The sequence below is a fragment of the Sceloporus occidentalis genome, unplaced genomic scaffold (assembly GCF_023333645.1).
Source record: "Sceloporus occidentalis isolate IW3139 unplaced genomic scaffold, rSceOcc1.0.p SCAF_1, whole genome shotgun sequence".
Lineage (NCBI taxonomy): Eukaryota > Metazoa > Chordata > Lepidosauria > Squamata > Phrynosomatidae > Sceloporus > Sceloporus occidentalis.
Genome location: NW_028316981.1, coordinates 89,195,665 through 89,223,188, shown reverse-complemented (window position 1 = coordinate 89,223,188; position 27,524 = coordinate 89,195,665). Strand labels below are relative to the sequence as shown.

The 27,524-nt window shown below is 41.1% G+C and overlaps 2 protein-coding genes across 15 annotated transcripts in view; one reads left to right on the top strand and one right to left on the bottom strand.

Annotated features, from left to right (window-relative positions):
- Window positions 1-757: 757 nt before the first annotated feature.
- On the top strand, window positions 758-14,197 carry GPX3 (glutathione peroxidase 3). 2 transcript variants are annotated; one of them, XM_089528438.1, is made up of 5 exons: window positions 758-954; window positions 8,502-8,655; window positions 9,330-9,447; window positions 11,357-11,456; window positions 12,763-14,197. In XM_089528438.1, the coding sequence occupies exons 1-5, from the start codon at window positions 868-870 to the stop codon at window positions 12,973-12,975; spliced, it is 672 nt and encodes a 223-aa protein (XP_089384564.1). In that variant the 5' UTR covers window positions 758-867; the 3' UTR covers window positions 12,976-14,197. The 2 variants fall into 2 exon arrangements, with proteins under 2 accessions (XP_089384564.1, XP_089384558.1); XM_089528432.1 differs by lacking the exon at window positions 758-954 and adding an exon at window positions 6,748-8,082.
- Window positions 14,198-14,939: 742 nt separating this feature from the next.
- The window catches only part of TNIP1 (TNFAIP3 interacting protein 1), an 83,140-nt gene continuing 70,555 nt past the window's right edge, over window positions 14,940-27,524 (bottom strand). For 12 of the 13 annotated variants that reach the window (XM_089528352.1, XM_089528377.1, XM_089528387.1 and 9 more), the window contains 5 exons: window positions 26,126-26,251; window positions 22,756-22,836; window positions 20,885-21,085; window positions 20,294-20,387; window positions 14,940-18,538 (listed from right to left, as the gene is read on the bottom strand). In XM_089528352.1, coding sequence (XP_089384478.1) covers window positions 18,495-18,538; window positions 20,294-20,387; window positions 20,885-21,085; window positions 22,756-22,836; window positions 26,126-26,251 — 546 coding nt within the window. In that variant the 3' untranslated portion in view covers window positions 14,940-18,494. The remainder of the gene's footprint in view (window positions 18,539-20,293; window positions 20,388-20,884; window positions 21,086-22,755; window positions 22,837-26,125; window positions 26,252-27,524) is intronic. The other variant, XM_089528420.1, reaches the window with a different exon arrangement.

The window sequence follows — 27,524 nt, the reverse complement described above, 5'->3', positions numbered from 1 at the left end:
TTCCCTGAAAAATAGGTTTGAGCTTACTCAAACATTTTAAAAATTGCCCTGAACAATGTATCCTGCAGCATCCTTAACATCTAAAAAAATCAGTATAGTATAAACTTCCACAGGGTACAGTCTACTGTCAAATGTGTACAATATGTTAGAATGTGATAGATGCATGAGATTATGCAGAACAGTCTGTTCTTTGGCCCTTTGACAAGGTGCACAGATTTTAAGGGCTATTAGAGAAATCTAAGACTGTGTCCTAAAATCATGGCTTTGATGTTATTGCAAAGGTATGATTCCGCCCTTCTCCTCCTACTAATGAGAAGTTAAACTAAATCTAATTATAAACAATGACATTTTTAAACATGTTTTTTGAGAGAGTTATACAGTCCTATTTGTTCACACAGAAAGAGTTCAGTGAGACTTATTCTCAGGTAAGTGGATATGAGATTGATTTGGAGCCCAAGCTTGGGAATATGACTTACCTGTTGAGATGATATATGCTAAAATCATAGTCTGGGAGAGTCTGTGTGACAACTGGGGACGTGTTATGTTTTCATATCTTCCCTCCAGTCCAAATTTCTGCCCTTGGTTTTATCTCTGAGAAGAATTTTAGAGGAACATCAAGGTAGTGCAATCTGTGAGCAATGCTTGAGCCAGAGCTCACATAGTTAACATCTACAGGATCAGCCCTGAAGCTCTTTCTGCTTTACGATTGGCTACAGGCACTTGGCTTCTGTGTTTTTATTTATCAAGCTGGTAGCCTGTTCACAGTGAAAGAAGAGGGAGAGAGAGAGAGACCTACTACTGCAAGCTAGCTCTCCATAGAGGCAAGGGCAGGGTGCTTGCACCCCTGTCCCTCCTGCTGCCACCACCATGAGGGGCAGACTTAAGGGTCCATGGATTTTCCCCTTACTCTTAGCTGGCTTAATTCAGCCAAATTTGGGACAGGAACGACAGAAGGTAAGACATTCCAGAACTGTCCAAGGAGGGGAGAGTGTTTTAGGAAGATATTCTAGAACATGACAGCTTTTATACTCTGAATTTGCACCATACAGTACTTAACAGCAGAGATCTGTGAGGATGAGCAACAGACACCAAGTAGTTTGTAATATTTGTGACACAATGCTCAGATACTGAACAGCACAATCCAACTGCCATTATGACTCTGTACCCTGTGGCTGCCAATCTAATCTGGCTGAGAGGGGACAGGACTTCTCTCATGCCACCCTCACAGCCACAAATTTTAAGTAGAATGCCTAATGCCAGATTTTTACTTATGTCTAAGCTCCTCATCACCCTCCCCTGTCAAATTCTTTGTTCATATGTATGTAGCTATATCATGTTGCATGCATCAAGTAAAAAGAACAAGGGTTTGTTTTGTTTTTTCCTAAAATATAATAGCTGCCTGCTTCTTATCAACCAGTGGAAGGAACTGAGGAAGTTTGCTTATCAGGCTGCCCTGTGACCTGTTCATTCCTGGCATTGTAGCTGGCAGTTTGGTCATCAGCCTTCCTAAGAGGAAGCCAACTGTGGGCTCAACTTAATTTATTGACCAGAAACAGGGACACAAGCACATTTCCTAGGATTATTAATTTCTCAAGGACTGTGAATTTGTCATGGGTTATTCACCCCCTTGTGTAGCTGTGTAATCACCAGGTAAACTTTGGTTATAAATTCTAACTTGTCTTACATAAAACTCAAAACAAATATGTTCTGCCTCTTAGGACCTGATAAACTGAAGGTAAATGAGATTACTACACATCAGAAAGAACACATTAAAAATGGTAACAATTATATGTTTTTAAAATGTAGCGGTATCTCCCCCAAATGCCATCTTTTTCTATCTCACACACACACCTCTGTGGCAGCTTGTTGGGGGTCTGATCTTGGTTTCAGTCTCAACGTTAAAGTAGCTATCCAAGGTGCTTGGTATGGTTGAGGGAAGTAGGAAAAGTGGAAGAGACCGCATAGAAGATGGATAGACTCAGTCAGAGAAGCCATGGTCTTGAGTTTGCAAGACCTGAGCAGGGCTCTTGATGATCTGTTACTTGGAGGACTATTATTTATAGGGTTGCATAAGTCAAAGTTGACTGGAAGGCAATAATCCAAAATGCTGAACGCTGGCCCAAAATACATTCAGCACTTTGAGTGGCTTCTTTAACGTGCAGATGAAAACTCAAGCAGATTCGCTTTTCCACTGACATGGAGACGGCCATCAACCAATTCTTCCTTCTTATTGCAGGATCTAGCAGGGAAAACAGTCAGGATATACAGTATGTAGGAGAAAACCCAAGAATGATAACACTCCAGACCAAGTGGATTGGGTTGTCCTATTGCACAGAAGATTAATCAAGGGAAAAGAAAATTATAAACCAGGATTGCAATACACTAGGACAAACAAGGAGAAACAGATTTAACTCTTCTGTATACAAATATTATCAGTCCACGGGACAAGGTTAGCCAAATTAAGATAGGACGCAGGCCACTTGTTTACTCCAGTGGGCTGTCTATCTTGCTTTGGCAAACAATGTGCCTGACACTGTGATGCCAGAAAAATATCTGACCTTTTTACTGAGAAAACCACATGGAACTATGAAAGGGGGAAATCCCAATTGCCATTGGGTTGCTGGTTTATTGAAGCCTTTTCATACTTTTTTAGGGAGTCAATAGGAATATAGACTCTGGAACATCTCAGTAGCAGGCAGGCAAAAGTGTTACCATAACAAAGGTATGAAGAAATGTGATAATATTTAGCCACTGTTCTGTTTTCACCAGGAAAACAGTGCACACACAGTAAGGGATGTCTGATAGAGATGGCTCCAAACTTGTCTAGAAAATACATCTTAGGAAAAACATTGAAGTAAGCCTATTTAGGATCATACTGCTGAAACAGAACTTGATAACATGTATCTGAGGAAGTAGACTTTAGTATAGGAAAGCTCATACTGCCAATGTCTTTCTTTCAGTTAGTCTCAAAGGTGCTACAAGATTTCTCTACATATTGGTAACATGTGGTTTATCAATTTCCAGTTTATTTCTGGTCTGTTCCTCTCCTGCCCCTTTGCCACTTCTTGCTTCATAGTGGGCAGCTGTGGAAACAAACCAAGAATAAGTCAGAGTTTGTATGCCTATAACAAACCATGGACTCCTATTGTGGCTAATTAACACACCATGGATTGTTAGCAGAAGCAGTCTCACAGAACATAACAAGACAGATTTCAACAAACCACACCACAGCTTGTCAGGTCATACACAAGTGGTCAATTTGTACCTTTGGGGACAACCTTAAGTAAGGAAGATTGCCTGTGTAACAATTGCTCTTTAAACATGTCATCTTGATTTAATGGGCTAAAATAATGTTGGGGTTGGTTCATTGTTTAGTTTAGAGAAACACAACATAAACTTGGGTGACTCTTATTTTTGCTGTAATATTGCTTTGCCATTTTGAATATAAATCAGACTTACAGGTACACATTTTCGACACCAGCCTGAGGGGGAAAAGACAGCCAACTGGTTCATCTCCTTCCTAATCCAAATCTTACCACATTCCAAACAGATCCAGCATCTAATCTGAACAACCTATTGTAAACCTGTACACCTTTTAATATTATTATGGCGGGATAGCTGAAATGGTATGTTCTTGGCTGAAATCTCTTTGGGGCTGGGGGCAGGCTTAGTCATGTAATCCAAACTAATGGACATGGGGCTGTCTGCACTAGAAGAAAGGAAGAGTCCATCCAGGAAAGCAGCTGGAGATTGAGAGATTCAAACCCTTTGCTATGAATCCTTTTACCCTGGTGATCCTTGCTGGTGTGTGTGTGTGTGTGTGTGTGTGTGTGGTAAAATTCTTCTACTTCCAGCGTATGTATTTTTCCACCACAAAAAACAGCTGCAGATCTAACCACCACCCACCCTCTGACATTTGGCAGTATGGTTCCAAGTCATCAAAAAATGCAGCTGCCTCTCTCTAAAATTAGAAGTGGGCTGAAATTTGAATGGAGAAAAAATTCCAAAGAGAAAACCATAAGAAAGATTTTTTTCTTTGTAATGACTTAATTCAGATTACTTCTAACTCTCATTTTTATTCGATCTGAAATAAATACCAACAGAACATGACAGGACAGTGTTCTGTTTCCATTTATTTTTCCTTTGGATTAGCTGGATAAGGATCCCTAATAGATACCTCAAATATTCACAATGCAGTTGAAGGATCTCCTGCACAGAAGTCACACTGCTGACAGCATTTTGAGCGCAATGCTAGCAGATTTCCATTTTGTCAACTAGCTTCTGGTTTTGGCCTTTCTGTTAGCAACTCTACTAGAGGACCAGTGTCTATTTATTTGTTTGTTTTCTTAAATGATAAACATCTAGTGAATTGAAGTTGCAATTTGGTGAATGGGTTTATCTTTTCTCCTTTAATTCTTTGGATCATTTAGTTGTATTTTAACAATATCATTTCCATGTTTTTAATTACGTCATTGTAACACTCTGTACCCCAATGACCACATGCAGGGAGATTTTGTAGCACCTTTGAGACTAACTAAAAGAAAGAAGATGGTAGCATGAGTCAGATGCATTTGGAGGAAGTAGACTTAAGTCTATGAAAGCTCATGCTGCCAACTTCTTTCTTTCAGTTAGTCTCAACGGTGCTACAAAATCTCTCTACATACTGATTCTACAGACTAACATGGCTATATTGAATGCTACCCAATTATCATAGTTAAAATTGAACTTGCCACCTCATCTCCATACCCACAAGATTTTGAATTTGAATTGACATTCTCTCACACAACCTCTGGATTCTCCATTCCAAACATGCATTTGAGGAAGTAGGCTCAAGTCTACAAAAGCTCACACTACCAGCTTTTTTTCTCAAAAGTACTACAAGATCCCTTTGCCTACAGAACTGAAACTTGTATAACTTGTATAATTGGGAGTTTGTACTTATGACGTACAATACACTTTACCTGGCTCTGTCATCTTTGTAGAATTCCCAGAATCCCAATAGTGTAAAGTCAGGGTCTTGAATATGCCAGGACAATCCCCTCTGAGTCCAGCACCCTTCTCCAACTGTCATAAATAAATGCCTGGTCAGAGAGCCAGTATGATGTAGTGGTTTGACAGTAGAACTAGGACACTGAGAGAACAGGGTTCAAATCCTTGTCAGCCATGGAAACACACTTGTATAACTTGTCACATTCGCTCAGCCTCAAAGGAAGGCGAGGTCCCTCTGAACAAATTCTGCTAAGAAAACCCTTTGATAGATTTGCCTTAGGATCATCATGAGTCAGAAACAACCTGGAGGTATACACCAACATTTCTACCTTAGAATAATTCTGCATCTTTCTGAGCATGTGTGTGAACTTCCTTGGTTGGATTCCTTTAGAAAGAATGACGATACACTCAGAATTAACATTTACCATCTCCTCATCAATGTAATCCATGAATAAACGTAAATGTCATATTTAATGAGAACAACTTCTCCCTGTGTTTGTTGATTCATTTGTTTCTTTAATTACAGGATGTTTTCTTTTGAAGTTAAAACTCGAGGGGGGGTTTCAGGCTGGGTGAGAACAATGACCTCTTTAAGGACAAAACAACTTCTTCTGGAGGATTCTAACCACTTTTTGGCCACTCTTTTTTTGACAGTGTGGCACAGAGGTCATGGGGATCATAATGGCAATCTTGTGGAGCTTTTGCCCAAGCTTGCTCTGAGCTACAGTTCAACACTTTAGTCTTGAGTAAAGGTACTTGATGCTGCTGCTGATTGTCATAAATATGACCTTGTAGGTTGCTTTTTTTCTTCTGGAGGACTTTTTGCCCACTCTGGACTCCTGGCCTGTCCCATAATCCTGAATGATACACAAGTATGCTTTTATCTTCCTGATAGGTAGTGCTTGATTCTGGGCCCAGCATTTTCTTCTGACGCAAATAGGTTTGAACTTGGAGTTCACTGTGGTGGTGAGGCACAGTGAATGATTAAATGTTCCCATCAGATCCTAGTAACCGTTCGTTTCTAGGTGACTGCAAAGAACAGGGTGATGAGGGCAGCTCCTTAGAAACTAAATGGAAGCTGTTACAGATATACCACAGGAAGCTACTTTACACTGAGGATGTCTCACTGAGAAACCAGTTAAATATAATTTATACTGGGGCAGCTGTAAGGCTGCTTACAGCTACTTTGAGCTGTAAGGCTTCTGGGATCTACTTTTAAATTTATTTTCAAAGCCCAGCACTGGGGGTCTTGTGGTCCTCCAGATGTGACTAGTCTGAAGTTCCTATCACCTGGCAAAAAATGAGGAAGCATGAGAGTTATAGTCCAACATCTGGAAGGCCACTGTTCCCCCAGCATTGTTCTAGAACCTCAAGAGCCCACAGCTGGTAATTGCTCAGGAGAGGTAGAGAGATACCTTTATCTCTTTATCTTTAATTTAGGGATTTTTAAAGAGTGTTTTAATATGGTTTTAAAATGTTTTATCTTTATATTGTTTTAACTGGTTTATATTTGTTCATTGCCTCAGAACCCTTGTAGGCTGGGAGGTGATAATGCAGTATATACATACATACATGGTTCAGTATATATGTATAAACAGAGGTCAAAATCTTTTCAACTAAAAAGCAAAGTAAAGCAAAATAAAACCAGCTCCTGATACTTTGCCTGAGCATTCGTTATTTCATCAGCTCAATTTAGAAATTTAAGCCATTGCAAAATTACAGAAAATCAGTCCAAGGTTCTTGCAATGAATCCTAATCTATCTGTTCCTCATCCTTTCTGTACAGTGAGCAGCTCTCCAAGATTTCAGCCCTACCTCAAGGCCAAAGATTGAACCTGGATCCTCCATTGCAGGGCAAACACGTAGTAGTAATAGTTGTTGTCATGTACATGTCATTATTGACTTATGGCAACCCTTTTCTTGGCAAGATTAGTTCAGAGTGGGTTTGCCTCTGCCTTCTGCTGAGGATGAGAAAATGTCACTTACTCAGGGTTACCCAGTGGGTTTCCATGGCCGAGTGGGGACTTGAACCCTGGCCTCCTGGTGTCCTAGTCCAACACTGAAACCACTACACCACACTGGCTTTTAGCAAACATATACTCTACCCCTAAGCTATGGGTGTTTCCTTCCCTGCCACCCACGCCTAAATATATTCTCAGTACCCAGTAGGTACACAGTAAAGTATTTATTTAATCTGTGACACACTCATCTTCCCTAAATATATACAAGCGTTTTTCAGTTCCTGGGCCTCTGCACCTTCTAACACAAGGGAGTCATTCAGTAGATGTGGCTTCTTTCTATTACTACATTAGAAGTGTCCAGATGTTGCTCATATGCTAAAGGGGGACACAGAGTACAGTAGGTCCTTGATATCTGCTGGGGTTTGGTTCCAGGACTCTCTGTGGATACCAAAATCTGTGGATGTGCAAGTGCCATTGAATGTAAGGGTTTAGTAGAATGGTCTCCCTTATGTAAAATGGCAAAATCAAGGTTTGCTCTTCGGAATTTATATTTTTAAAAATATTTTCAAGTCATGGATGCTTGTCTTTAGGACATGCTATGTAACAACTGTGCTTTTGTTGAACAGAGCCTAAGGGCTAGAATCATCAGATGACGTTGGACTCAGTTCCCAGTATTTCTCACCATTGGTTATACTGGTAGGGCTGCTGGGGATTGCAGTATAACAACTTCCAGGAGATCTGTCTGCTTCCCATCTGAGACCTAGAACTTATCTGTGCTGGAGGGAGCTTTCACATTCAACATCACTGCCCTAGAACTGCAACTGAAGGCTGAGTTCCTTCTGTTTGTAATATTGTAGAAATTAAGCTGGAAGTGTGTCCATTACAGTGAAATGCTAATGAAACACACAGAACATCCAGTGTTCTCAGTACTAGTCTAATCCCTTTTTGTTCTTGGAGCCACAGGGTGTCTGCAAGATGCTGATAAAGTCTAGCCACATGCTAGCATGCTCAGACCCTGTCCTTCATCACTTATTAAATCTAGCAAGGAGGAGATGAAGACCAACCCAACTATTAGGCACAGTACCATTCAACACAGGCAAAAGAGTTTATACATCATGAAAGAGAAACAAATTGTGAGCTATTTTGTTTTTTCATTCCATTTGGACTGTCAGGGAAGAGAAGAGGTGTTTATTGGATTTTCTGCTTTAGGAGTCAAAGTAGTTTGGCTAGCTTTGGATATTGAGCCTGAACTTAGGTACATATTGCATACAGCATGCTTCACTGCTCTGCATCAGGCAGCAGAATGTTTTGAACCATTCCTGTTCCTACTGGAAATGCTTTATTGAGGCGTGAGGGAAGGGCAACCACAGATAACTTTCTATTATGCGGTCATATACAACTGTACAGAATAAGTATCTTCCCATGATGTGTGTGGGAAAGAGCACGTGTGGAAAGGTGAGACGTCAGAGTCCCTCTTTTCTACATTTGCATACCTATTTGCCCTTTGTATGTTCTCTCTTCTTTGAATGGTGTATCTCTTGCTGTCTTCCAGGTGGACTGCTATGACTCAATACAAGGGACAGTGTATAACTACGGGGCTCTCTCCATACATGGTGATGAGTACATCCCCTTCCAGAAGTATGCAGGGAAGTTGCTTCTCTTTGTCAATGTGGCCACTTACTGAGGACTCACAATGCAATACCTTGGTAAGAGTTCTAACTTCCGAAGAGCTGTACTTTTCTAGTTCATTTCTACAGTGAGAAGTATTGGACTTCCAGGAAATACCAAAACTGTAGGAAGCATCTCTCTGTTAACTCTTGGAGTATTGGGACCGTCTGTAATTTTCTGGTAGTGGTGGAGTTGCTCAAACACGCCCCCCCCCCCATTGCTGTGTCTATAGAATCATAGAGTTGGAAGAGACCACAAGGACCATCCAGTCCAACCCCTTGCTATGAAGGATTTCACAATCAAAGAGTGCAGGGATGAAATGTTGCATCACGTATATTTGGGATACCACCCTGGGATATTCCATTGGTTTTACTAATTTAACCATCCCTTTGCTGATTTAGCCATTTCTACCCAAGGACTCCTGGAAACGTTGTAAGGCAAGCTACAGTACCTTTCAACCCTCTAGGAGAATGCTATGCCAATACAATTAGTTCAGTAAGCCAATAAAAGCCTGAAGCATGAACACGTCCCAAAAGAGCATCAGTCCCCCAACCCATTGTCAGTAACACAAATGGAATTGGCCTTATAGAAGAACCTTTTAGTAAGTGTGAAACAAATTGTTCAGTATTAGTTCTTGTCACCTTTAGGTTGGTTTCATCAGTTTTTTAAAAAAAACTTGAAGCAGCTGCTGATATCTGTCTGTTTCTTGTAGAACTGAATGCACTACAAGCAGAACTGGGACGCTACGGATTAGTCATCCTTGGCTTCCCCTGCAATCAATTTGGAAAACAAGAACCGGGTGAAAACTCGGAAATCCTTCCAGGCCTGAGGTAAGCACACCCGCAAAGCAAATATCCAGTTATGCCACGTGGCATGAAAAGTTGTTTCAGCTCTTCACAGCACAACAGGGCCGAGTTGGGTAAAGTCCTTATTTTCTTGAGCACAAGTATTACCAGAGTACCCCAGCCAGCATGGCCAGAGCTGGGTCATTGTTAGCTGACATCACATTAATGATTAACATATGCATAAGTTCCCCTATAAAAGCAGTTGGGCATTTCTATCCAATGCAAAAAGTCCATGATCAGCTGAAGGTTGTGATAGTCTTGCATTGCCATTTCATGTGCGCAGCTATTGTAGTTGTAGCTGTGGTTGCATTCTGAAATCATGCACATTCCATTATGCAGTGTTGGAATTCACAAATGCATAAATGTCATATTGACATTGCTGAGTTACACTCAGTTCATCTCCATGATGTAGGATCTCAGCCATTACCTAAATATATATTTTATAGAATCATAGAATCATAGAGTTGGAAGAGACCACAAGGGCCATCCAATCCAACCCCCTGCCATGCAGGAAATCTAAATCAAAGCATCCCCGACAGATGGCCATCCAGCCTCTGCTTAAAGACCTCCAAGGAGGGAGACTCCATTACACTCCAAGGGAGTTTGTTCCACTGTCAAACAGCCCTTACTGTCAGGAAGTTCCTCCTAATGTTGAGGTGGAATATCTTTTCCTGGAGCTTGCATCCATTGCTCTGGGTCCGAGTCTCTGGAGCAGCAGAAAACAAGCTAGCTTCCTCCGCAATATGATGTCCTTTCAAGTATTTCAGCAGGGCTACCATATCACCTCTTAACCTTCTTTTCTCTGGGCTAAACATCCCCAGCTCCCTAAGTCGTTCCTTATAGGGCATGGTTTTCAGACCCTTCACCATTTTAGTCGCCCTCCTTTGGACACGCTCCAGTTTTTCAACATCCTTTTCAAATTGTGGTGCCCAGAACTGGACATAATATTCCAGGTGGGGCCTGACCAGAGTAGAATAGAGTGGGACTATTACTTCCTTTGATCTAGACACCATATTTCTGTTGATGCAGACTAAAATCGCATTGGCCTTGTTAGCTGCTGCATCACACTGTTGACTCATGTTCAATTTGTGGTCCACTTGGACTTCCAGATCCCTTTCACTCGTAGTTTCATTCAGCCAGGTGACACCCATCCTATATCTGTTCATTTCATTTTTCTGCCCTAAGTGCAGTACCTTATATTTCTCTGTGTTGAAATTCATTTTGTTAGCCTTGGCCCAGCTTTCCAATCTATCAAGCTTTGCAGAAATACAAACTAGTCTCTGTCCTGCCAGCCTTGTAAGTGTCTGTGTACAGGGTCAACAGCGCCTTTTTTGTAAGTCTGTCATTCATTCCCAGTCTTCTCTTTCACCAAGAGGAGATAAAAAGATGGAATGTTTGTAAAGCTGAAATGAAAAGCAAGTGTGGCTTAGTGGTTAGTATCAGCTTGGGGTTGGAAATCCAGGTTTGGGTCCTCACTGAAGCATGGAGCTGACAAGTTGACCTTTAGTCAATCACTGCCTCTTGGCCTGAGCTATCTCATTGGGCTGGTGTGAAGACAGAGCAGGGAAACCACATAGGCAGCAGGCCACTTTGAACTCAGAGAAAATGTGGCATACAAGTGTTAACTAAACTTGGATTGATGCATATCTTGCCAATATGCTCCTCCTGCTCCCTCTGGCGAGAAAGTGAGCCTATGTAGCCTTTAACCTCTGGGGGAATCTTACCTGTACTTGCTTGGAAATAATGACATGAGGGGGTAGCATAAAATGAAGTAGCAGAGTCATGCGTAGGCTCTGGGTGGAAAGCCGTAAGCTGGGGCTAGGACCATGTTTTCTGAACAGAAGGGACTTCCTGCTACAACATCTCTGTGAAAACAACTTTTTTCTTGTTCCAGGTATGTCAGACCTGGAGGAGGTTTCACTCCAAATTTCCAGCTCTTTCAGAAAGGAGATGTGAATGGGGAGAAGGAACAGAGAATTTACACCTTTTTGAAGGTCAGTATCAGCAGCTAATTTGATTTCTTAACCTCTCTTTCCTGGCTTATGAAATAAAGAATTGGGTAGATGGATAATAATTTGCACCTCAAATTCTCGTGACCAGAATTCTTCCCATGAGATGCTTCTAGTGGCTCAAAGTCTGAAGGGCAGAGAGGCAATTTTCATGTTTTCTTTCTGCACTGCTTGAAAAGCTGCTTTGGAACACTGGGGAAACCTAAATTGCATGGGTGGTTGCAGTGACGTCACTAGGGTTGGCACCACCTCGTGCAGTAACTCATGGTGTCACCTCCCCATTAACTTTTTCTCACACCACCTATACAGAATCCTTAGTAATATTTTTGTAATAATGTTACTCATAAATTATAATTCCAACAGTTTACTGAATGTAATGGAATAGTTGTGACATAAACAATTAGCAAAATTAAAATGATACCTTTAAATTACAATATCATACACACAGCCTAAATGTATTTACATGTACCGGTACATAGTTTCATGTGATCAAAGTGAAAATTTGGTAGAAAATCTATCAAGCTTTGCAGAAACAATTTAAAAAAACCTGGGGCCTTTTTTTCTCATCTCACTGAGCCTTGCCTCACTCACATCATCTCTTGCACTGAGCTCCAATACTTGAAAGGGATGCAGGTGAATGTCGCAGCCTGTTTTTGTGGGGAACAGTGGTGTCAAACCCTTTAGGGTGTCACTTGGTGCATTCTGAACTCCCTGCACCCCCTAGTGACACCCATGGGTGGTTGTGCTGCAGACTTTTGCTGTTAGTAAAAGACTTGTCTTCCCATCTTCCTTTCTTCTAGATGAAGTTTCCAACTTCTCTTCCTGGAAAAGTAGACCATAGTTAAAGCCAATGTGCTTTAGTTATGTAAAACAAAGATTGGAAAGGGGTGGGGGAGCTGGACTGCCCTAAAGTTAGAAGTTACTAGATAGGTAAACTTCACTGTGGAACACTGAAGGAAAGCAGTGTGGAGTAGGAACAATTCTGGGCAAAAAAAATAGATGTTGAGAGAAAGGTCCAGTGCCACCTTCCCACAGGAGACTGATACTCAAGACAGAATATAAAAAATATGATACATATTAGCATGTCACAGCTTGTCTTTTCATAGGCTTGAAGGTCACTGGTGTGAAATGTCTGACCAGTTTCTCATGGGTCCTGTTCCCAGTTGTCTGGCGTTTCCCTGTGATGACGGAAAAAGATGAAAACCCTTACATTTAGCTTTTAGGAGCTTCTCCCTGATTGACTTTGAATTCCAGCAACTCAAGACTAAAACCTGTTTTTTTTCCTTGGTAGAACTCCTGCCCTCCTGTTGTCGAAAACTTTGGTGAGCCCAGTAAACTTTTCTGGTCACCTATGAAGATCCATGATATCAAGTGGAACTTTGAGAAGTTTTTGGTTGGAACAGATGGGAAGCCTGTGATGAGATGGTACCACAGAGCAAACGTTGCTACTGTGAAGAATGATATCCTAAGATATATGAGGAAGCAGAACTTGTTGTACGGATAGAGTGCATACAGATGTAGAGAAATGAGATGGAGGCAAGGGAAGGAGCCTGTTCCTATATCTAGAATTATACCTTTTCTGATAAAAATGAACAAGGATCTGAACTTCTGTTGATCAAAGCCAACAAAATTGTAAGCGCAACTGTTTTTTTAAAAATTCACACATGTTCATGCTGTGTTGTTGTGTGTAACCTACCAAACACACTGAACACACACAAAAATGTTGACTTCTGCTTTGATCATCCAGAACTGTAGTTTTAACTTCCATCTTTTACATGCAAGATCTACCCCCACTATACTCACTGAGATTTTGTTTTACTAATCCATTGCATCTAGAGGCCATCAGTAAAACAGGATTTTGTTGCTAACTGTTCTCAAGTCAGCCCTGACTCATGGCGACCCTATGGATAAGACATCTCCACGCCTCCCATCTTCCATTGCTCTGGTTAAATCCTATAGATTCAGGCCAATGAACTCCTTGACTCTAGCCATCTGTTGCACTAGTTAAAATTTCTTCCGTGGCTTCCCAAAGGATATTTTTGATAATAAAGTCATGGCAGACTATGGTCGCTTCATTAATACATTTAAGAAAAAAATGTATTCAGCAACATTTAGCCATTGAACATTGTAAAGCAACTCACAGTCACATTTAGCTGTATTAAGATGTTAACTTGTGACATCATAAAGACTAGATTTGTTGTGACATAAGCTACCTTGGACTCCTTCCTGGAAAATAGCCCACATCACAAATACTTCCCCTAATTTTGCCCACTAGCCTTTGTTTACAAACCATTGCTAATAATCTAGCTATGCCGCTTCTGAAGGAAACATAAATCCCTCAGTAATAAATGGAATCAACATTTCAGGTATTTCTGGATAAGGCACAGCCTACCTTCTATCTGAACAACAGAATGGATCCTCCCACGTAGAGAGTGTATGGACAAGGTTTCTTGAAACTGTTATGCCTCCTCTGAAAGTGGGTGAGAAGAAAAAGAGTTCTGGGGGCAAGGAAGATGCATCAGTGTGATGGTTAGGTCTGAAAGCTTCCAAAAAGAGTGGACCTGGCCTGAGGCTGCAAGATCATGGGGTAGCCTTTCAGTGCATTCAGGCTGCTTCACAATTTTGCAGAGATACATTTCTTCGTATCAGCCCCCAAGCTCCTTTGGCTTCTGTGCCCATCCTGTGTATAAAAACTGCCTAATAAAAACAGGAAACACTCAATGCAACATTATTGTGAGAGACTTTTCTTTCATGCAGGGTGTTGATATGACAGCAGGGCAATGAATGTGTCCTCCCATATTTTGATGTGGTAGCAACTTTAAATTTTTCCATGGTCTTTGTCAACAGTCACCTACATCTGTGCTGAGATCCTTAAAGAGCTTGGGACTCAGACAACCAGATGTAGAGCCTTTCCCTCAAAAGAACTTGTAAAACATTACCTCCAAGTTCTGACAATCATATAAATGAGATCTGTCTGTGTTACTAAACCTACATTAAAAGGCTGGGCTATAAACGAAGATAATAGCTTACTCAATGCCTTAAAGGGTTTGCTTCTTAGAATGAATTAAGGATATCTAAATTTACAGGTCACACTCTGGTTCTAGTGTATCCTGCAGAACAAATTCAGCAAAGCAGCAGGTACAATTTTTTTCACTGCAGTGTAGAGACTGCAATGGATGACTTAAAATATGACACCTTGAACACATTCCTCATCTACTTCCTCTAGTTCAATGAATGCAATTTGTGGGTAGCTGTTTCTTTCCCTGGATTTCACTTCATGTAAGTTCAGATTTAAAGAGAAATCTGTTTGGATATCCCCTTCTTCCTGCACTGCAGAATATGGGTTCACAGAAGTGATGAGAAACGTCTCCCACTGTGTATTGCTGTTTACCACTTTTTTCTTTTATGGCAATCTGAAAGGCATCTAATAAACATGCAAGTTATCACAAAAACATTTTTATGAAGAGATTCACAGTGAAACTCATACTTTATTGAGAATAAAATAAATGAATATTTATAGTTAAGATCATCTTGTACAAACAAAATGTCTAAACATTTACAAAATAGGAATATTGGCTAGAAAAAAAAAAACCAGTCTTGTCTAAACACAGTGGCAACATATCCTTTGTAATTGCTTTTGTCCTTGCACAGGAAACAATTTGGATTTTTTTGTTGTTGTTGTTGGAAGAGAAGAAAAAGAAATAAGTATTCTGCAGTTATTGCCTAAAGGAAGTGATGTCTCTAAAGGGTATGATGAAGATCAATTTGTGAAGATCAATTCTAGTTTTTTAAAAAAACACCAGACTTTAATTTTTAAACATTCAGTTTTTTGGAGCGACAGGTAACTAGCATCAACATACACTTATCCAAAATGCTTAGGACTAGAAGTGATCTGGATTTATTTATTTTTTCAGATTTTGGAATATTTGCATGTACATGATGAGGTATCTTGAAGAAGGGATCTAAATCTAAATACAAAATCTTTACACAAAATGTTCAACAATATTAAATACTGGATTTAACCAACTGCAGACTGAAAATGAAGTAATATTTGGTGAGTGATGGCCCTGGCTGCTAGGCACACATTCTTTGGCCTCCCTAGCCTCCAGAGAGCCTGCCAGCTGCTCACTTTCACCTTGTGAACAAACCAGAGGGAGCACTGCAGTTACAGCCTCAAAGAGGGAACTGGATGGTTGGTGGGCTCCCTAGAAGTTGGGGAGCCCAAAGAATTTCCACCTGGCAGTAAGGGCTCCCCCCAATGCTTTCCCACACCATTTTATATATAAAGAGTTCCGCATCTGTGACCCATCACATGAGGGCAGGTGTAGAATTTTTCACTTGTGGTGCCATACAGGCTCTCAAAAAATTTAGGATTTTGGGTTTTTTTGGATTAGGGATGCACAATCTGTACTTCAAGATGTTTCTATCAACTAGGTTGGTTAGGCTAGCATTTAAAAATATTGATCTTTTGGAGAAATTTATGTTTTAAGAAGTACAGTCATCCCTCAATATCCACAGATTCTTTAACAATGGATTTAACTATCCATAGCTTGAAAATATTTTTAAAAAACATACGAATTCCAAAAAGCAAATCTTGATATCACCATTTTATATAAGGGATACCATTTTACTTGGCCATTATATTTAATGGGACTTGAGCATTCACGGATTTAGTTATCGATGAGGGGCCTGGAACAAAACCCCTGCAGATACCCAGGACTCACCGGAACCCAGTTTTATGTGAAAATAAAGGAAAGCAGTGTGTCTTAAGTGACACAGATAATAAAATAAGAAACATACAGAAAACATACTGACCAAGTGTTTGGCAAAATCCACTCAGTTTAAGAGTATTATCCACCCATCATCTCTATCCACTGTTTTTCCCCCCATTCCTGTGCAGCTTACACTGAGAAAACAAGATCCATGCTGGAGAAGATCAAATACTATACCAAATACTGCCATCCATTACATCTTATGGTATTGAACTCCACTGGTTGAATGTGTGGAGATTGATTTACTTTTATCTGCTCTGAATACCTCACCATACAGCTTCACTGGATGAGCCTGGGTTCTGCTATCCACTGTCCATTTTCTTCACACAATGCATAATTTTGCATATCTCTTTTCATGTGTCTTCCTTATATTTTTTCTGATTAAAAACTCCCAAACATTAAGCCCCCTGCTGGGGATTTCTACCTAATCACTTTATGCTTGTTGCCTTATCCACCTTCCATATTAACTACTGGCACACCACCACCATGATCCTGTATTTCTTCTTTTCACTCACACATATACAATAAGACATCTCCTTTTTTTACACAAAGGCCTTTACTTTGCCATCACAGCATCCTGCTGCTTTGCTGAAATAGCCAACCTCTAAGGTAAATAGATAAGCAAAGAGTGTCTATGAAAATCTGAGTGCCATTTCATGCCCACCAATAACCTGAAGGCCAACATGGTTGATCCTGGTTCAGGTAAGCCATGGTAACCCCAAATATATTGATTCTGACCTATGGGACTAGTGATGCTAAGAAAACAATTGATTCACCTTACTCATATGACCACATCAGTAACACTACCTGTAGCAAGGTTTCTAATATTTTGATTTTATACATCAGTTTTACAAAGAGCTTTGCTGATCACTATTCCAGCCTGCCAACCATCACCATCACTGAAAAATTCCATTACTACAAATCTACTACTGGTACATTTGACTGTATGAGAACACGGGCCAGTCTCATGAATATGGTTATCCTATTGGAGAATATAAGGAATGACTTGTTAGCTGAAACAGCTACTCCAGCAAGTTGTTTCCAAGATTGGGCAGCTAGATGACTTGGCTCTCAAACACACTGGAGAAATAATCTAGTTTAGGATCGCTTTAACTGCCCTGCTAGGGAATCATCGGAATTATAGTTTAATGTGGCACCAGAGCTCTCTGTCAGAGATGGCTAAATGTCTCACAAAACTACAGTTCCCAGAATTCCCTAGCATTGAGCCAGGGCAGTTAAAGCAGTCTCAAACTGGATTATTTCTGCAGTGCGTTTTGGACCAGAGAGAAACTGTAAATTAAAACCTGTTATGTTATTTGCCAACATAAGATTTAGACAAAGAAGTGCAATTTCACTGTGCTCTATGCTGGGAGATCAATAAGAGACTGGATAGAGTTTTAGCAAATGAAAACTTTACATGTTCCAAGTTAAGGGTATTTAAAATATATGAATAAAGAGAGTGCTTAGAGCAAGACATGAATATACATTAAGTTTAAGCCATGTTATACAGCACTGTTCAGTGGAGAATCAAATACACATTTCCTTTGGCTCAACCACTGAACTAGACTTGTAAATTCTAAAAATATATATATTCATAATAGGAAAGGTATCTTTCACTTTTATTCCTATACACTATAGACATTCATAAGCAGAAACCAAAAAGGACAAAAGGATGCAGTTTCACTTTCTTTTCTTTCTTTTTCCTTGCAATACTGCATAGCATGGGCATTGGCCACAATAAGACAGCAGTTGCCCTCCAAAAGGCATTTTGCTCACAGAATGCTCCTGCTGCCCAAAAAATGAGAAAATGTCATGCATCAACAGAAAGCTGTCATATAGCAAGGTAATTAATGAAATGTAGGTCTGATTGATGCAGGAGACATGTGTGTCCTGGAACAGCAACAACCACAAAATGTGCTTGCTCCTGAAGTCTTTGTGCTAGTCCTTTGCAACTGAGTCCTTGACATCAGGTGGAGAAAAATACTGAGAGAACGAGAAACTCAGGTAAATTTCTCAATGGGAGGCTTTCCAGAAGCAACAGGCCACTCATCACTCTTTGGCAGCCCATGCTATACATCTTCAGAAAAACCTGCTAAAGCCACTGTCTTTGTAAGTGTCCGAGTTATACATCCCATATATACACAAGTAAGTGTGAACAGTGTCCAAGAAGTGCAAGGTAGTTATCTGTACACGAAGGTTCACCTGAATTCTGCAACTGCACTTTTGATGCTTACATACTGTACCAGACAGACTAAGCAGGACGTTGGTTTTTTGGTAATCCAAGATCTGTAGGGTCTGAAAGGCAAAAACACATGTATTACATAAATTGCATACACTATTGCACCTTGATTTACCACAGGCCAAATATCCCTAGACAAGCACCACACACTTTCAGCTGTAAAGGAATTAATGGAGGTGCAATGAACCTGCTTCTCTAATCCTCAAGATCATGTGCTGACAGGTTTTTTTTTAATGCCACTCAACACTTAAATGTTTTCTAATATGCAATGACTGACATTTAGTAAAATCCAACACCTTAAAAAAAATACTGACAGTTAAAAAGGGGTTATTAAATTCCTCTTGCAACTGTAGAAAGCAGGAAATGGTGCACATTTAACATTTTAATGGAGATACAAGCCAGGACTCTCTCAAATCCAAATGGAAATTAGGATACCCTAAAATCCAACCAAGGAAAGGCATTCCAAGCAGTACTGCACAGAGAAAATGTTACCTTGAACAACTACCACCCCATAAGAAGGACAAATTATGTTGTTTTTGTAGGGTAATTTAAGTTTCTGAAGGCTTCAGCCTTTGTAAAGGAAACAAAAACATTTAAATATCAAAAATTAACAGGCTTGGGTCTAGCTTTAAAATTAGCAGAGTAGCAGAAATGTGCCTTTGTCTAACTATGCTTCCCTAAGAACTGAGACAGACTCAAACAACAAATGCGTAGTTTTTAGTTTAAAACAAAAGTTTCTAATGGCTTTAATCTATATATACGTAAAAGGCTATATCATAATCTAGCTAGTGAATAGTTCAGGTAAAAAGAAATCTTTATCTCACAATTTTTCCAAAGAAAGTTGAGAGAGGAGGAAGATGGAAAGCCAAACAGTTCAGTAGAAAATCTTGAGAGAATGTCTCTTGGTCCCAAAGGGGATGTGACCTAAATCACATGGTTAGTCTGAATGAGTGTGTGTGTGTGTGTGTGTGTGTGTGTGTGTGAGAGAGAGAGAGAGAGAGAGAGAGAGAGAGAGAGGGATGGGGGGAGTTTGCATGCAGGAAATCCCTATCTAAGGAAGGAGAAAGAGAATGCAAAAATCTTCCAAGAGTTTTCATTTCTCACAGAAAGTTCTTGCATCTTACCATTGTGGGACTGAATCAAGGTAGATGCCTTGATTTAATGAAGGGGGGGCTGTCCTTCTCACTGTCCTTTGCATTGCACTGGAGAGGACTGTGTAATGACAATGGAAAGAATGGGCATGGAAGTCTTCTTTTTAATTGTTCACAATTTTGCATCCAGCTGATGGAAATGCAAAAACTACAGGTGGACGGTGGTGAAGAGAATGCTCAAAGACTTTGTCTCTTTTGAATGCTGAGGCTACATATCTGAATTTACATATTAGGTAAATCTCTGCAAATTCTGTATATCAGACATTGTATGGCAGTGTAGACATAAGGAAGAGAGACATCTTTAGTTAGCCCATCCCCTTCTTGCTGTTTGTTCTGGGCAAACTTTCTGAAAGTATGAGAAAGCTCTTTGAAATAATCTCTGTGTGGTGCCTTTGCCACATCATAGCTGTAACACATCTTCCCAGTTGTATGGAAAATTGACAATATATGGTAGTGGTGGCAGTGCATGTTCTCCATGCAATGGAAAGGATCCTCCTGGTGGAATTTGTACAAAAGCTACATTTATCCCTTAGGGTAGCCAGTGATGCTGTGTGACTATTACAGCATGTAAGTGAACCCTTAAAGGATAGCACAAGGAAAAATTAACATTCAAAATGAGCCTCAGCAACTTCATCAAAGGAGCTGGAACTCTTTCCTTACCTGATTCCTTGGGGAGTTGTTTAACACCATCCACTGCTTGTAAATTCTGATTTTGTGACAGAACACAGGGTGGTTGGTACCAACCATATTCTGGCTATAGGGAGAAAAGGGGGGGGGGAGGAACCTTAAACATCAAATTGGAGAGAACCCACATGCTTCCAAATAACAGCATTGAATGAACAAGAGAAAACATTGTCAGTGGTCTAAGTGGGACTCATTGTTTTAAAGATCTTGTTCCCTAAAAAAGTGTGCAGAATACTTGGTTGTTGTTGTGTGCCTTCAAAACAATTCCAACTTATGACTAACTCTAAGGTGAACCTATCATGGTCTTTTCTGGGGTTAAGAGCGTGTGATTTACCCAAGGTCACACACTGAGTTTTCATAGCTGAGTGGGGGATCAAAGCCTGATCTCCAGACTTGTAGTCCAACACTCAAACCACTACATTACATTGGCTAGAGTACCTGGCCCCATCCTAAAATCTCTGCTGGGAGGGAGGATGTGTGTATTTTAAGGGATGGATTTTCCATGATTTCCTTTACTTTCCAGAGAGCTTCCCTCAACCCCAGTACCATAGCATTGAGTTAACTCACAGGAGGGAAACGGTAATAATTCTGAACTGGAGGTTGTTCATTTGCCAAGGCTGAAGGTGGATATCTGATCTGCTGCCAATCCTCGTAACCACGATATAGGTGTGGTTGGGCTGGAGGGCTGCACGGGAACTGGTAGATGGGACAGACTGGGGCCACCGGCCCTGGCTGCGTTGAATCTGGGTGGAGTTTGTCACCAGAATGCTGCAAGTGAAAAAGCAGGAAGCTAAAATGGATGCAAGCACATATGCCCTCTAAGACTGAAAAGATAATAACCCACACAGAGTATCATGGCACAAGAAGGAAGCTTATGATTTTGCTGGCTTGCACTCTTGCACTCTTCATCCACTCTTAGAATTGAATGAAGGAACACTATGCTACCCTTCACAGTATTTCAATCTCATGCCAAGACCAAAGAGGAAAAATAAGGAAGAAACGAGTTCTGTTCTAGTGCCTTATCAAAAAAGGCATCACACCCCCTCTGGCACTAAATGGAGCTCTAGTTTCAGTCACTCCACAGGTCAAAGGACAAACTGAGGTTTTGAAGCAGGCTTCCCCCTCCCGAGTTGCTTCAGTTGTTTGTGACTACAATTCCCATCATCTCTGAATATTGACCATACTAGTTGGGCTGATGAGTGTTGGAAGGATCTAAAATACCTGAAGGGACCCAGGTTGATGGAAAACCCCTGCCAGAGATTTATGAGATGCCAGGTTTAAAAAAAAAAGTGCTTCTTAGGGGCTTCAGTTGAATATAGAACTAGGTTGCAGGTTCAGCAAAGGTCTGTTGTTGCACTGCACTGTTAATAGTATTTAAACAGGACTATAGTACGAAACCTTCTTCTCTCAGCACGTCAGAGTGCCATGCCTCTTGAGCAGAGGTGCAGTAAATTCCAAAGTGAAACAGCAGTGGCTTCCTTCTAAACTGTCCTTCAGCAAAAACCACAAGATGTATTCATAAATGGATGAAATCCTGAGAAATGGTGTCCTCAAGAAAGCATAGCATAGTCTTGAATTTTTTTATTATATAATGAAGAAGCTGTGTGGTCTGTGGCTGAGATACATGGCCACTGGCATTGAGGGATGTATCCCCTCCATTGCTGGCCCAAGACTTTTTTTTTCCTGCTTGAGCTGGGGCAGCAAATAATCAAAGTGGACAGTGCCTAAAACCAGCCAATTTATTTTGGCACATAAGGCAGGAAATCCATCAAGCATTTTCCCCCATTCTGGCAGTAGAAATACAAGAATTTAAATAGCTACTAATCTGATGCTTTTTCATGGCACTCCAAATCTGCTGCCTAAGCTATCCAATTTACTTTCTTCTCTGATTTCCTCACACAACAAAATAGTAACTTTAGTGGGTGAATATTAATATTACTGAATGTTTAGTAGGGCAGGTTTTCCTTCAGTGTTTCACTTCACAGCACAGTTCCTGGAAACTATCTCACCATCAGGAACATTTTTATGGTACACACTTCTGAATGGCACTGCACAGGGACTAATCCCATTTTACAAACAGAATACCAGGATGCTGCCAACTGACATGATGTGGCCTTCATCATTTTTAAAGGGCATTTAGAAATGCACACTTCAATGCAAGTTCTCATACTGATTAATGTAGAAACAGGACAGAATGACTATTGTGAGGAACACATGCAGAAGTGACTTGAATTAGAAAATAGATTGTTTGCTCATCCCTAGCATGATCTGACCCAAAGTAAGCCATTCAATGTAATACAAGGAGTCTGAGCTGCAAGCTGTCATCATTACTTTCAATGCTAAATTTACTAGGCCATGCCATAAGCCAGGTATGATCAAGCCATACTGGTCTAGCCCTTTAGCACTGTTAAAATAGCTAGTGCACCATCATTCAGTACCTGTTTATGCTGTTTCAGCAGTTTCTTGTACTTGTCTTTCTCCTCTTTCTCTTTATGGTATTCATCTTTAACAGTCCTCAGCTGCCATGGAGACATCAGGATGAAAGAAAATAAAATTTGGAACTTCACCAAGGTAGATAAGTATTTGGCAGATAACCTGATATTATTTGATATTTAATATTATTAGAGACAGAAGATTAAAATATACCGGAGAAAGGAAAGTAGAAGCTTGGAATTTGGCTTGGGAAATCCTGCTTGAGAAGGTTGAAGGGAATACACAGTACAACAAAATCAATAATGTAGTTAAATCCAACATATTGAATGTTAGGTATTAATTGTATACAGTGTATTGATTCCAAACTCTATCAAGCCAGGGGGGAGGGGGGAAGAGGGAATGGGGCATATGCAACATTGTATATATGTTAAAATAAATAAATAAATATTTAAAAAATAAAATAAAAAATAGGAAAAAATAAGGTCTGGAAAGAAATTAAAAGAGACATAGAAAAATGGGAAAAATTAAATTTATCGCTTTTGGGTAGAATTGCAGTAATAAAAGCAAATATTTTGCCAACATTTTTACTTCTCTCTCATTCCCTATGACAGCGGTTCCCAACCTTTGTTGGGCCGCAACCCCCATTGCGAGCGAAAGTCCTGACTGCGGCCTCCCTCATTGGTTGGGAGGCCAGGAAGGGGCGGGACTTTCGACCGCCTACAAGCCTCAGCGGCCTTTGCGGCCAGAAGTCCCGGCCCTTCCTGGCCTCCCAACCAATCAGGGAGGCCACCAGCGAAGAAGGGGCAGGACTTCTGGCCACAAAGGCCACTGGGGCTTGCGGAGACAGCCCCAGCCCTTTCCCCTTCTCCTCGTGGGTGCCTTCACTGGCGCCTGCGAGGAGAAGGGAAGAGGAGGAGGCGGCCCTGTGCCTGGCCCCTCCTCCTTGCGGGTGCCGGCGCTAGTGGAGAAAAGGGGAGGAGGGGGTGCAGGGGGGAATCCCAACCTGGTGACCCCCAAGAAAGGGTCGAGCAACCCCCAAAGGAGTTGCGCCCCCCTGCCCTATTAAAAGAAATGAAATATCTTTTGTGCAAAGGCAGAAAAAAAGATTTCTAGATTTGTCCAGCAGGCAAAGAAACCCAGAATAAAATTTAAAACACTACACAATGCTAAGGAAAGGGGCATCTTGGGAATCCCTAGTCTTAAATTGTATTATGAGGGCTTTCGTTTTGTATGGTTGAAGGAATGGATAATATTTAGACATGTGAGACTCTTGGAACCTGAAGGCCATAATTTAAGATTTGATTGGGATGGTTATCTTTGGTATGATAAATATAAGGTGCATACTAAATTTAAAAATCATTGTATTAGAAAGGCTCACCTATGTGTTTGTTGTAAGTATAAACAGAGACTTTCCCCTAAGATTATATTAGGTACCTAACTAGATGAAGCCTTTTTTTTAAAGGAAAGAATGGGTTAAAATTGGAGATGGTTGTGCTATGATGATCTTTTGAATTTTGAACGAGAGAGCTGGAAGCTTAAATCAAGATATGATTCTTAATGAAAGCAAATATCTTAATTGGTTTACTTATACAGTACAGTAGGTCTTCCATATCCGCAGACTTGCCATCCATGGATTCCAGCATCTGCAGATGGCAAGCCTGTAGGGGTGGGATGAAAGAGGAGGAAGGGGAAGGGGAGGAAGAAAGAAGCAGCAGCAGTGGAGGCAGAGGTGGGGAAGGAGGAGGAGGAAGGCAGAGGTGGGCCCTGGCGGTGAGAGAAGCAGAGGGGGAGGAGGAAAAGGAGGAAGGCAGTGGTGGTGGTGGGGGAAGCAGAGAAGAAGGAAAGGAGGAAGGCAGCGGTGGGTGGTGACAGCGGTGGAAGAGGAGGAGGAAAAGGAAAGAGGGAACAGGTGGCAGCAGGACGAGGAGGAACAGGAGGCAGCCCCCTGCCGACTGCCACAGTGAGAGTGACGAGGTGGGCTTTGGGCAGCCGGGGCTGCAAAGTACCATTGTCCCCAATGGGACAATGGCACTTGAACATCCATGGGTTTTGGCATCCACAGGGGAGGGGGTCTGGAACAGATCCCCTGTAGATCCCAAGGGCTGACTGTATGCAATTTAAGGACAGATGGAAGTGGTTTGGGCACCGGACTACAACTCTGAAGATCAGGGTTGATTCTCTGCTCAGCCATGGAAATCCACTGGTTGATCTTGGACAAGTCACACACACTCAAACCCAGAGCTCTCCCACTTTAGGGTCACCATAAGTCAGAAATGATTTGAAGGCACAAGAAGTAACAGAAAATGAGTTTTATTTAGAGTTGTGTAAAGATAATTACCATATAATTTTAAAATTAGAAATATATCAATGGCTTCTGAAACTAGAGATAGAATAGGAGCCTGATAAGGTGGTTCCAAAAGTTCAGGAATATGGACACTTGGGGGGAAATGTGGCCCAAAGCTATAAAATTTACTTTGTGCAGTAATTTAAAAGGATGGCTGTATAAGCTGATATACAGATGGTATCTAACCCTAAATAAGCAGTTGAAAATGGCCCATTTTCAAATCACTCTTGGGGATGTCTAGATAAGGAGAACTCTTTTTTTCATATGTGGTGGACTTGTAAAAAGGCAAACAGTTACTAGATTTTGTAATGTTACCAGTTACTAAAGTTATGTTGGGCATTATGGATAAAGAACTGGACAGCAAATATTCTTCTTCAACATATGGCAAGAGCAGCAAGAATATTGTTTGCAGAAAACTGGAGATGGGCTGATGCACCAATGATGAAAGAATGGATTGTTAAGGAACTGAGTTAGCCCAAATGGTCAAATTAACATGGGTTCTAAAGGATAAGTCAACTGAAGACTTTTTGAAAGACTGGAAACTGTTTATGTACCATAGTTTTTTGTGAGTTTTTCAGGCTATGTGGCCATGTTCTAGAAGAGTTTATTCCTGATGTTTCGCCAGCATCTGTGGCTGGCATGGAAGTGAGCGGGATATATATCTATTGTGTGACCCTAGGTTGGGATTGAGCCCTAGGCTGGATCCTAGTGGGGGTCACCTAAGGTCACACAATAGATATATATCCCCCTCTCCCCCATACCTAGCCGAATAGCCAAACACACCAAGGTGAAAGGGGACTTGTGGAATATGAGCTGGGTCTACTTTCTAATCAACTTGAAAAAATGTGACACTTGAAAGGAGCAAGAAATGGTGTGTAACACACCATGAGAGAAAGAAACAATGGTGACTCAGAAAATTATGGGTCTGCTATCTGAAAGGTTTTCAGCAAAGAGCCTAAATTTCATTCTCCTTTAAGGGGGGGTGTCTCAGCAGAATGCTTTGACATCCGCATACCTTTTGGGGTTCCTACCTGGTTGCTGGTAAGCATAAACTGCTTCTGAAGCTTCTCCAACTGCTTCTTGAGCTCTTCCTTCTCCTCATTCATCCTCTCCCTGTCACTCCGTTCTCGCTGGAAGTCCTCTTCAAATATCGTCACCTGGCAAAAAGAGAAGAGACACTGAAGTCTTAGGATCACACCAACAAGCTCTGAGGTATATCATGTTTTAATGTTCATATATATAAGAAAAAGGCACATTTATATAAGTCTAACATCAAAATCCTTACCTGTTCTGAGGCAAGGGACTCTCTAAGTCAGTCTCTTCATAACACCACGGACGATCCCACGCTCTCCAATTATTCTGAGTTTACAATGACCATCTGGGTCTCCTCAAAAATTAGTTCAGCCATAGTTGTCAAGCCTCCTCTCAGAACTACAGTGGGCCCTTCCCTTATGCAGGGGATCCATTCCGGATCCCCTGCGTAAGGGAAAAATACATATGCTCAAGCCCCATTAAAAACAATGGAGCTTGTGCATGTGGCGCAGTATAGCACGCGTGCTATTGTTTCCTCCCGGCCGAGGCTTCAGTGTAAGCCGAAAGCCGCATATGGCATGGGCACACTGTATTTGCCCAGAATAAAAATTTCTGACATGAAAAAAGGCAATCAATGGCCTGTAATTAATTTTATTGATTTCTAATATAACTAGGTAAAGGTAAATTTATCTATCAGTATAAGTCCTCTTAATGGTGGCTTCCAACAAATCAAAAAATCAAAATATAGTATTCAACATTCAAACGTTTAAAACAACATGCATGGGTTTATCCAAACCTAGGCAAGAGTGCACAACCATTCTGAGCCTGAGGGTCACAAGTGATACAGCATACGATGAAAGCCATGCCGAAATAGCCCATTGCGTGCCCTGGAAGAAGTAATGGGGTACATGCCCATGGCGCACGTGTGCCACTGCACTGCCGCATGTGCAAGCCCCATTACTTCCAATAGGGCTCCAGCACACATGGAATTCCCTTTACACGAAGGGACCCAGAACAGATCCCCACGTAAGGGGAGGGCGCACTGTATATCACATACACACAGACAAATACACCATGCTCTTTCAGATCCCTTGGCCGGAGATGATACCTTGGATTCTCCAAGGGCTTGAACACTACCTTCCCTAGGACAGTCCTTCCCTATAGGGGAAGTTAGGCAAGGAGGATGGGTGAGAAGGGATGTGCTACAGGACTTTCATTGGAAATGGTTCAGAGAAGTGACAATGGTCACACACAAATGGCAGAAAAGCCCAGAGGTGTTCACTCTTGTTATAACCAGACCAAGGGGCCGTTCAGACTACCTTTTACCCTGTTTCCCAAACTGGATTCAAAGTGGGATGTTCCCACTAGCTCCGGTTTATGCACACCCAGACTGGGGTT